Source organism: Neophocaena asiaeorientalis, unplaced genomic scaffold, assembly GCF_003031525.2.
Source record: "Neophocaena asiaeorientalis asiaeorientalis breed wild unplaced genomic scaffold, Neophocaena_asiaeorientalis_V1.1 scaffold312, whole genome shotgun sequence".
Classification (NCBI taxonomy): domain Eukaryota; kingdom Metazoa; phylum Chordata; class Mammalia; order Artiodactyla; family Phocoenidae; genus Neophocaena; species Neophocaena asiaeorientalis.
Window position 1 is genome coordinate 2,049,485 of NW_020174707.1, and position 11,964 is coordinate 2,061,448.

Below are 11,964 nucleotides of genomic sequence, written 5' to 3' on the forward strand. Positions count from 1 at the left end.
TTTTTTTTTTTTTTTTTTTTTTTTTTTGCGGTATGCGGGCCTCTCACTGTCCTGGCCTCTCCCGTTGTGGAGCACAGGCTCCGGACGCGCAGGCTCAGCGGCCATGGCCCACGGGCCCAGCTATTGCGCGGCATGTGGGATCTTCCCGGACCGGGGCACGAACCCGTGTCCCCTACATCGCCAGGCGGACTCTCAACCACTGCGCCACCAGGGAAGCCCCACTCAGAATATTTTTAAACTAAGCAAGATATTTTCAGATACAGCATATGAATTGGTTTCTTTTTAGAGAGTAACTTGGATCTTTATTGTTTAAAAAAAAAATTGAGAAAACCTAAATACCCAGTGTTAGAATTAAACTAGTGTACTGGCAAAAGGACTTGTCATTTTAATCATCAATATAAAATGATATAGGGGATGGGTATTTAATGACAGGAGAAGATATTCACAAATGTTTTATTATTAAAACTAAATATTTCATATAGTTATATGTCACTCTCCCTTCAGAATAGGGAAAGCCAACAATTTTAACACAAATTGAAGTTTTTTTGATATTTCCGGGCCTGTAAAAATTAGCTTACCCTAAGGAAATTATAGTAATTTTCAGTTATCTTTATTCTTCAAGAAAAGCTTTTACTTAAAAAGAAAATCTTATTTATCGAGTGGTAGGTACTTTAATCATAGGGCATTTACCTTGGAAATAATTTGATTATTGAAGTACTTTCTGAAGTAAGTTTGAGTGTTTGGTAGCTAATGGATTGTTTCTTTTTTACTGTATCTTTTTAGTGTGATTTAAATGAAACTCATCTTTTAATATTATCAAAAAAATCTTCTTACTTGATGTGCACATTAGGCACTGTTCCCTTTTTTTTTTAATGTTTGCTTTTTAAGGTTCAGTTTCCAAGGATACCAGTAAGCTTCTTTCATTGTAACAAACCAGTTAATACAGGGGTCCCCAACCCCCAAGCCATGGACTGTGGTCTGTTAGAAACCTGGCCGCACAGCAGGGGGTGAGCAGCAGGCCGGACCAGTGAGCACAGGAAGCTTCATCTGTATTCACAGCTGCTCCTCATCACTCTCATTACTGCCTGCGCTCTGCTTCCTGTCACATCAGCGGCAGCTAGATTCTCATAGGAGCCCGAACTCTACAGTAAACTGCGCATGCGAGGGATCTAGGGTTGAACGCTTCTTAGGAGAATCTAATGCTTGATGATCTGAGGTGGAGCTGAGGCAGTGATGTTAGTGCTGTGTGGAGCGGCTGCAAACACAGATTATCGTTAGCAGAGAGGTTTGACTGGACAGAGACCATAATAAATCAGTTGCTTGCAGACTCATATCAAAACCCTATCAGTGGGTGACAAGTGACAACAAGCTCAGGGCTCCCACTGATTCTGCATTATGGTGAGTTGTAAAATTATTTAATTATATATTACAAGGTAATAATAATAGAAATAAAGTGCACAATGAGTGTAATGCGCTTGAATCACCCCCAAACCATCCCGCCCGGCCCCCCAGTCTGTGGAAAAACTGTCTTCCACGAAACTGGTGCCTGGTGCCAGAAAGGATGGGGACTGTTGAGTTAATACACGGTGTCATGGAAGCTAACATAAGTTGGAAGGAAGAGCTTATCATATTTCCGGTTTTTTATTTTCAATAAGAACTACTTCCTTTTGAAGTGTGTTGTAGTTTTTTGGTCTCTAGTGCCTGAGGAAGACATGTTGATTTAGGTCTCCGTGTAGGAGGAGACTGCTTCCTTCGTGTTTAGGTTGAGTGATTAAAGAGCCCTGGTTGATTGGGACTTTTTTTTTTTTTTTTTTTAAACCAATCCAGATCTGGTTATGTCTTGTGAAGTTTGAGCCTGTAACTCAGCTGAATTGATTCTTTTTCCATACTAAAGTAGTCTTCGGAATATCAAAAGTAAAATACTATGAATGCATGAATTATGTTCTATTTTAGACTATGTATCTTTTTTTTCTTACAGATAGCACAACAATAGAAAAATTAAGAGCTATTTGTTTAGACCACGCCAAACTTGGAGAAAGCAGCCTTAGTCCATCTCTTGACTCGCTTTTCTTTGGTCCTTCAGCCTCACAAGTGCTATACCTAACAGAGGTTGGTTTTTACTTTTTGAATTTATTCCATGTTCTTGAAATTTGACCTTTTATATGATAATGTGAAGAACATGGATAAAATTGTAATGAAATGTTTTTGAAAGAATTTCAAAATATGGGAAAATTTTAAACCAATGATGATGAGGAAAATAAGAAATTATCTTAAAATCTTTTAATACAGTTCTTCTACTTTTTTCCAGGTAGTCTATGCCTTGTTAATGCCTGCTGGTGCACCTCTGGCTGATGATTCCTCTGATTTTCAATTTCACTTCTTGAAAAGTGGTGGCCTACCCCTTGTCCTGAGTATGCTAACCAGAAATAACTTCCTACCAAATGCAGATATGGAAACTCGAAGGGGTGCCTACCTCAATGCTCTTAAAATAGCCAAGCTGTTGCTAACTGCCATTGGCTATGGCCACGTACGAGCTGTGGCGGAAGCTTGTCAGCCAGGTGTGGAAGGCGTGAATCCCATGGCGTCGGTAATACAGACTTTTTAAAAATCTTTTTGTAATAATAGATGGCAACTTTTAAAGTTAAACTTCGTAGAAACTCTTAAGAGTTGCTTATAGAGTTCAGAGTTGATTCAGAATGTTTTCGGTTCCTTTCCAGTGGTTCCTCATTTTAATGGTTTCCTTCTATTGAATTATATTTGTATTAAAATTACAAATGCTTTTCACTGACTCTACTCTGAGAGGGCAGTTCTTCCCTGTTCCCTTAAATCCTGTTTGACTTTTAATTTTTTTTTTTTGACGTGTAGTTGACTTACAATATTATATTAGTTTCAGGTGTGCAACAAAGTGATTTGATATTTTTATAGCTTATACTCCATATAGTTATAAAATATTGGCTATATTCACTGTGTTGTACATTACATCCTTTTTTTTTTTTTAAATTTGTTTATTTATTTATTTTTGGCTGTGTTGGGTCTTTGTTGCTGCGCGTGGACTTTCTCTAGTTGCCGCGAGCACGGCAACTCTTTGTTGCGGAGCACGGGCTCTAGGTGCACGGGCTCCAGTAGTTGTGGCTCGCAGGCTCTAGAGCGCAGGCTTAGTAGTTGTGGTGCACGGGCTTAGTGGTTCCACAGCATGTGGGATCTTCCCGGACCAGGACTCAAACCCGTGTCCCCTGCATTGGTAGGCGGATTCTTAACCACTGTGCCACCAGGGAAGTCCCCACCTTACATCCTTATAGCTCACTTATTTTATACCTAGTAGTTTGTACCTCTTAATTCCCTTCACCTATTTTGCCTCTCTCCCCTCTGGTAACCACCAGTTTGTTTTCTGTATCTGTGGTTCTGTTCCTGTTTAGTTATATTTGTTTGTTTTATTTTTTAGATTCCATGTATACATGAAAATATACAGTATTTGTCTTTTCTTGTCAGACTTATTTCATTCTTTTTATGGCTGAATAATATAATATTCCATTGTATACACACACACCACATCTTTTTTGTCCATTCATCTGTTGATGAATACTTACATTGCTTCCGTATCTTGGCTATTGTGAATAATGCTGCTGTGAACACTGAGGTGCATATATCTTTTCAAATTAGTGTTTTCATGTTCTTCAGATATATACCCAGGACTGGAATTGCTGAATCTCTGTTTGCAGATGATCATGGTACTATTCTATACGTATAGAACCATAAAGACTCCACCAAAAAACCATTAGAACTAATAAGTGAATTCAGTAAAGCTGCAGGACACAAGATTGATATACAGAACTCTGTTGCATTTCTATACACTAACAATGAACTATCAGGGAAATGAAGGAAGCAATCACATCAAAAAAAAAAAAAACCACCTAGCATCCAATTTAACCAAGGAAGTGAAAGACCTATACTCTGAAAACTATAAACGTTGATAAAAGGAAATTGTAATACAATACGAAGAAATGGAAAGTTATCCTGTGTTCATGGATTGGAAGAATTAATGTTAAAATGTTCATACCCAATGCAATGTATAGATTTAATTCAATCGCTATCAAAACTTGTGACATTTTTCACAGAACTAGAACAAATAATCCTAAAATTTGTATGGAACCGCTAAAAACCCCAAATAGTCTTTCAATTATCCTATTTTATTTTTCGGCCTCACTGCACTGCTTGAGGGATCCTAGTTCCCCAACCAGGGATTGAACCCAGGCCCTCGGCAATGAAAGCAGAGTCCTAACCACTGGACCACCAGGGAATTCCTTCCTTCATTTATTTTAAACCTACTAAAAACTCCATGTGACTCTCTTCCTAGCTCGTATCTGGCATATATATATATATATATATACACACACACACACACACACACACACACACGTGGTAATAAAAAAGATGTACAGTTGACCCTTGTACAACACAGGTTTGAACTGCTCGAGTCTGCTTATACATGGATTTTTCAATAAGTACTACAGTACTACATGATCCTAAATTGATTGGAACCACAGATACCCAGGGCCGACTGAAAAGTTATGTGCAGATTTTCGACTCCTAGAATGTCTGTCCTCTTAACCCCCGTGCCGTTCAAGGATGAACTTTAGTTGATTTAGCCTGTTGCCAGCCTCTTCCCACCTTGACAGTCTTAACCTCCAATTCTGAACTTATTTTGACTCTGTTTTTACCTTGATCCATTTTACCAAAGGTTCTCAAGACATGCCAGAATTCAATGCCTATTTATGAGAAGTCAAACTACACATTTGACTTGTTTTATATGCATCATAAGTGATGGTTTACTAAGTTACCAATAGAAGATAAAAGCTTCAGGAATATAGATTTTCTATTTTAAGAATGAATGGGGGCTTCCCTGGTGGCGCAGTGGTTGAGAATCTGCCTGCCAATGCAGGGGACACGGGTTCGAGCCCGGTCTGGGAAGATCCCACATGCCGCGGAGCAACTGGGCCCGTGAGCCACAGCTACTGAGCCTGCATATAATAATCACATATAATTGAGATAATAGCATTTATAATTGTTTTAGGTGTGATGATGATACTGTGGTTATGTTTAAAAGGAAGAGCCCCGGGGCTTCCCTGGTGGCACGGTGGTTGACAGTCCGCCTGCTGATGCACGGGTTCGTGCCCTGGTCCGGGAGGATCCCACGTGCCGCATTGAAGTATTTATAGATGAAATTTTATTTAGGATTTGCTTCAAAATAATCCTGGGGTGGGGCCGGGATGGAAAGTGAGGGGAGTGGTTAGACAAAGTAATTTTGGTCCTTTGTTCATAATTGTTGAAGCTGGGCGGTGGGTACATGTGTGTTCATAATCCTTTTCTCTCCATTTTCATTAAAAAGTGGCCCAAGTCTTAAATTGTTTTGCATTAAAGGTACCACGCTTACTAGGATTTTTTAAAAGTGGTGTTCTTCTTAAGATAAAAACAGATTATTATCGTAATCCCTGACACAGGAGCTTAATGAAGAACACAAAATATAAATGCTCCCCTCTTTCACTTTTCTCTTTTATTCAGAAAATGTGCCACTGTGTATACAGAGGTACATAATAGCCTCTAATCTCAAGGAGCTCACAGTCAATAGGGCGCTAAAGGCAAAATTAGTAAAAACAGACTTGTCTTAAATACTGTTGTAGAAATACTTACAATATGGAGAAGAGTTAGGACTTGAAAGGCAGTCAGAATTGCCTGGCTAATAACGACTTAAAAGTAATCTTGGGCTTCCCTGGTGGCGCAGTGGTTGAGAAGGGAGGGGCCCACGTACCCAAAAAAAAAAAAAAAAAAAATTAATCCTTTTTCTTTATGGGCTTAAAAATTTGGTCTGGTACCTTTTATACATTAGCATTTTTATTCTGTTATTGATATTCCTTAATTTTTCTTTTCTAAAAAGAGTTTGATGATCAGGGTGAATGGGGAGCAAGGTCTGCCCAGGAGCATGTATGTGAAGTACTTTACTGAGTTTCTAGATAGGACTGCAGTTTATCACTCACCTCTACAAGTTATGCTGAATGCAGATGTAGATACACAAGTTGGATTAATCTAGAATGGGGGTTTGCAGAGGGATATGTGGCACTCCACTACACAAGAAAAAGAGGAAGCCCACATTGTTGGCAATGCAAAGAACTTTTTGTGTAAGTCACACGGATTCTACAGTGTACTGAATATATACAGAAGGGAGGTCATCCTGAGGGAGTGATGATGAGTGAGGAGCAAATGATTGGATTTGGTTATGTATGCAGCATTAAAGTAAAATATTTATCTTTTTTCAGGTCAACCAAGTTACTCATGATCAAGCAGTGGTGCTACAAAGTGCCCTTCAGAGCATTCCTAATCCGTCATCTGAATGCATGCTTAGAAATGTGTCAATTCGTCTTGCTCAGCAAATATCTGATGAGGTTAGTATTAAATTTGTAAGGCTGGAATTCTGGAAGGTTCGTTTCTTTCACTTTTGACCCTCTCTTTATGTAGAAATAACCCTTATCACATTTTGGGGCTTAATTTTCCTAGGCCCACTCACTTTAATCACTGACTCAGTCTAGATAAAGTTCCCTTAACATGAATTTTACCTAATGATAATATTAGTGCTTTCTGGTTTTAACCACCTTTATGTACAATGAACAGCATCCTTTTAAAGCATATAATTAAGTGAAATTTGGCAAATACATATTTGTGTCACACGTCCACCATAGTCGAGACACAGAATGTCTCCATCACTCTTTCCGTATGCCCCTTTGAAGTCTCTTCTTCCCTGTCTACCCCTGGCCTCAGATAACCCCTGATCTTTTGTTACTATATAGTAGTTTTCATTTTCTAGAATTTTACACAAGTGGAATCATACAGTGTGTGTTCTTTTATGTCTGGCTTCTTTCACTCAGAATAATGACTTTGAGAATTATCTGTGTGGTGTGGACCATTAGTCCATTCCTTTTTATTGCTGAGTAATATCCCATTATGAATATTCCACATTGTGTTTATCCATATACTTGGAAAAGGACATTCTCTTTCTTAGCTATGAATAAAGCTGCTGTGAACATTCTGTACAAGTGTTTGTATGGACCTAAGTTTTTATTTCTCTTGGGTAAAAAACTAGGAGTGGAATGGTTTGATCACCTCTGTAGTCTTTTTAAGGTTCTTCTGAAAGTAGTGTAGAGCCAGATAATAACTTGGAGAACATACTTTGTGGTATTGCTGTTAAACGAAATAATGGGACAAAGGCAACTTGGGAACCTAAAGACAGTGGTACTACTTCACAGCCATTCCTGTTGCCTTTACAGGGAGAAACATTTTTGCTTTTCTAGTGATTATTCCACTCTGATACTGTGTCAACTGTTTTGATTACTCATTATCTTGCAGGCTTCAAGATATATGCCTGATATTTGTGTAATTAGAGCTATACAAAAAATTATCTGGGCATCAGGATGTGGGGCATTACAGCTAGTATTTAGCCCAAATGAAGAAATCACTAAAATTTATGAGAAGGTAAGAATTATCGCAGAAATATATTACCTTTAAGAAAATGTTTAATTGTGCATGAGGCTGAATTATTATGTCTGCCATCTTAATATAAAACTGTCTTTTTCTACTTCTCACTAAAGTCAGGTATAATTATTTCATACTGAATTTGTTTTCTCCTATTCTCTTTATTCTTCTTTCATCATCTTTTTGTCCTGTGTATTTTGGTTTAGGTAACTGTCAGTTGTGATATCATGGCATTTAAGTATTTTTGACTCTCTTAAAGCATTCAAGAGTGTCAGCCAATTAGGTATCATCCTTGATCTTCCATTAGGTTAATCAAGTTATTTACAGAAGAGAGACTGTGTTTGACTCTTTGATTTTCTGTTATATATACCTGCCCCTGATAGCCACTGCTGCATATTTAGAAGGGGAAATTAAGTTATAGGAGCTTCCCTTTTATGGCCAACATAACCGTGATTTGCCTGGGATATATGTTGATGTCCTATACTGTTGGTTATTCACTCAGCTAATATTTGAACGCCTGTTCTTTTTCAGGCATGTACTATAAATATTACTTATTGATAACTTCAGTTTAGAATTTATTAGCTACCTACCCAAGCATATTTTAGGTTGTAAAACCTTCAGACCTTTCCTGAACGGTTGTCTGAGACAATTGCTTTTGAATAAAATGGCACTATAGGTAAGCTACATAATGGGACTAGTCAGAAGTTGGGTACTCTGACTGCAGTGCCAGAGTGGTTCTTGAGGAAGGAATGATTGTTGGTGCAGAAGTACACAACTTAGAAGGTCTCTAAGAGCTTGGGGGACAAAGAAGCAGGTAATATGCTCAGTGTGCTCCTTCAGCCATCCTTGGGACGTAGCAAAAGAATAGAATTAGACTTTTATCATCTGTTTATACTCATTTCCATGCTATTTCAAAGGGGCCTCAAGAGTTGTAGGTAAAGAAGCTGAGGCCAAGTGGTTTAAGTGACTAGGTAAGTTTTAAGCACTAACTTGAAGTTTGTATGAGATTTTTCTTAAATATATCTCTAGGTAATTTGTCTTTGACTATAATTTTACAGACCAATGCAGGCAGTGAACCAGATTTGGAAGATGAACAGGTTTGCTGTGAAGCATTGGAGGTGATGACGTTATGTTTTGCCTTGATTCCGACAGCCTTAGATGCTCTTAGTAAAGAAAAGGCTTGGCAGACATTCATTATTGATTTACTGTTGCACTGTCACAGCAAGTAAGTGTCTTTTTTAATTGTAAGAAATTTGATCTTATTTTTTTAAGCAGAGATGAATGAATTTATGTTGGCAGAATTTATCCCAGGAATCAAATATTTATTGTCTCTATAGCACACTAATGTTTAGGAAATTTTTATTTAACTGTGTTTTGCCTAGACCTGAATTTGTTTGGTTTTACTGTCTACAAAATGTGAACATTAATTCTCGAAGTAAAATTAATTTTTCTGTAATTCCAGAATTTAGTTTCACCTAAATGGTGTGTGTTTTAGCCCATTTAAAAAATCTGGCTTACAAGATTTAAATTAAATAGGACATTTAGCTTCCTTTCTTAGATACCTAGGGCCAAGTGTTTTTTTTAGTGAAGTTGTTAAGTCAATGTGGAATTCACAAGGCATGGTTATGGTAAGAACTTTTGCATTTTACACTGAGAATAAAGACCAATTATAAAGTCCTAGTTTTTCATTTTTAGAGCATTTATTCAATGACATTAATTTTGTTTTGGGCTTCTTTTTGTGCAAGTCAATCAAATTTGTAGAAAATTTAGGTTTTCCATCCTCTTATGTCAGTCTAAATCTTGACCTTCATAAGGTAACTTTTTAAACTTGAGCTCTAATCAGTATCACTGTTATATGTAATTAATCTATCTCGTGTACATTTTGCAAAAAGACACAGGAAATGTTCGCTTTGTTTATTCTTTCACATTCCATTCAACAATGACAAATCACTGATGAACAGTTAGTGTAAAGTCAGAATAAGCACTTTGCTGACATGAAGCCTAGTGGTAAAGTTTTTTTCTTTTTTGTTTGTTTGTTTAAGTGTACGTGGTGTGATGGAGTAGTAGGTTCAACTCACTCCAGGGCATGCTGTAAAGTAATTTAGTGGTCTCCAGTGGGAATCTCTATTATTTTAGAAGCTCCTTGGTAATTTCCTTGAAGACATCTAGTTCAGCCTATGTTCTTCGATGGGATCCCCCCCGCCCAAATAAGCTTGAGCTTGCTATCTCTTTGAGAAAACTTTATCATCGTTGGACAACTCTGTATGTTAAAGATAAATAGGTTGAATAAGTCTGGAGGAGAGGAAAGATGATTAGCCATGAGTTTTGATGAAGTCAGACCTGGAGGTACAAATTTCTTAATCTATGCTCATTTTTTTTAATTTTAAACTAAATTAGGAATTTATGTCACTTTCTTTGCTACTAAATATCAAGGAACTTTGTTTAATAAGTTTTCTGCCCTCTACTTTTATGAAAATCCCCATTATAGGAAGTTAGAACCATTTGACTCCTCTTCTTCCTGAAACTTGTGCACGATGAAGTAAAAAGTACCGTACACAGCACTTCTTCTCATGCCTCTGTTATCTTGTCTTTGACAACAAGGGGGGTCTTCTAAGGTTAAGATCTTTTTTGAGCTTTAGGTATCTGACTTTCTTCCCTAGTACTGACTCTCACCCTGCCCTGCAGTTTTAGTTATATATGTATCTATCTCGTGTACATATATGTATGTATTTATTTTTGGCTGCTTTGGTTCTTCGTTGCATGAGCAGGCTTCTTTCTCATCACGGTGTTTTCTCTTGTTGTGGAGCTCGGGCTCTAGGCACGCGGGCTTCAGTAGTTGTGGCTCCTGGGCTCTAGAGCGCAGGCTCAGTAGTTGGGGCACACGGGCTTAGTTGCTCTGCGGCCTGTGGGATCTTCCCGGACCAGGGCTCGAACCCGGGATCTTCCCGGACCAGAGCTCGAACCCGTGTCCCCTGCATTGGTAGGCGGATTCTTAACCACTGCACCACCAGGGAAGCCCTGCCCTGCAGTTTTAAATCTTCATATTATAAATATCAGAGTACCGGGCTTCGATACTTGCAGAGTATATCTTGCAAAATATGATCGTGTTGTTTTCCTGCTTTAAAATCTTTCCATGTCTTCCCATTGTCTTTGAATTAAGTGTAAACATTTAAATTTGGTTTATAAGCACTCCACAATTTGGCTCTTGCTTCTACGCACTTGAAAATTTCAACTTCAGGGCCACATTTTCCAGTAAGTTTTCTTTATCCCTAGAGGTCTCCCAGACCTCTGTTCCTATTGGAAGAGGTCTGCTTCCACATAACAACACTGATATTTTGTTGTAATTGCTCGTAATTGGATTTGAATTCCTTTAAGTGGATTTGTTTTTGTTTTAAGCCTCCTCCAGCACCTGTTGCTTTATACTCTGCCTGTTTAACTCCTTTATGTTACCTTGATGATCCATGGAGGCATTTGAGTTTGCCACTCCTGGCATAGTGCTTTCAAGGCACAGCTGAGTATTCTGGTAGAAGAAGAGAAAGGGATAATGCAGAAAAGGAGATTAGTAGGCGTCGGTTTACAGAAGGCCTTTGATGCTGAGATCCAAGTAGTGTTAGATTTTAATATTGTAGGCAGTCTCACTGATGAATAATTTATCAAGTACCCATTATGCACCAGGCAGTGTTCTAGCTACTGGGAATATAGCAGTGAAAAAAAACGGACAAAATGTCAGCCTTCTTGGAGTCTGTATTAAAGGGGATGGGGAGTGGGAAGAGAAGGCATATGGGAAAATATATAGTATGTTATATTAATAAATGCTATCAAGAGAAATAAATCAGGAATAGGGATGAGTGGGGAGGCAGGGTCATTGGAGTTCAGTTTTATGTAGGATAGTCAGAGAAGACTTCCCTGAAGTCTCTGGGGCTCTGAAAGAATGAGGTAGTGATCCATGCAGTTAATGGGGGAAGTGTGTTGGGGTTTTGGGTGGGGTTTTTTGTTTTTCATTTTAAATTGTATTTTTTATTTTGTTCAGCTTTATTGAGATATAATCAGCATATAACTGTGTAACTTTAAGGTGTACAAAGTGTTGATTTGATAGTCATATCTTGCAGTATGATTACCACCATAGCCTAAGGTTAGCTAACACCTCCATCATACTTCATTTTAAATTTTATTTCATTTTTTATATGAGAAATACATTTTGGTCATCTGAATGACCAAATATATTTTTTTTCAATTTTTATTTTTTAATTGAGGTATATATAGCTGCTTTACAGTGTTTCAGGTGTACAGCACAGTGATTCAGTTATACATATTTTTTTTTCAGATTCTTTTCAATCATAGATTATTACGAAATACTGTATTTCCTGTATTATATAGTAGGTCCTTGTTGTTCATCTATTTTATATGTAGTAGTCTGTTAATCCCAAATTCCTCCCTTGCACA

The 11,964-nt window shown here is 37.8% G+C and overlaps 1 protein-coding gene across 1 annotated transcript in view; it reads left to right on the forward strand.

Moving 5' to 3' along the window:
• Positions 1-11,964, forward strand: part of LOC112409616 (probable ubiquitin carboxyl-terminal hydrolase FAF-X) — a 77,668-nt gene that overhangs the window by 34,866 nt on the left and 30,838 nt on the right. Inside the window, exons 16-20 of the mRNA XM_024759837.1 lie at positions 1,979-2,109; positions 2,309-2,587; positions 6,312-6,437; positions 7,396-7,521; positions 8,580-8,746. Coding sequence (XP_024615605.1) covers positions 1,979-2,109; positions 2,309-2,587; positions 6,312-6,437; positions 7,396-7,521; positions 8,580-8,746 — 829 coding nt within the window. The remainder of the gene's footprint in view (positions 1-1,978; positions 2,110-2,308; positions 2,588-6,311; positions 6,438-7,395; positions 7,522-8,579; positions 8,747-11,964) is intronic.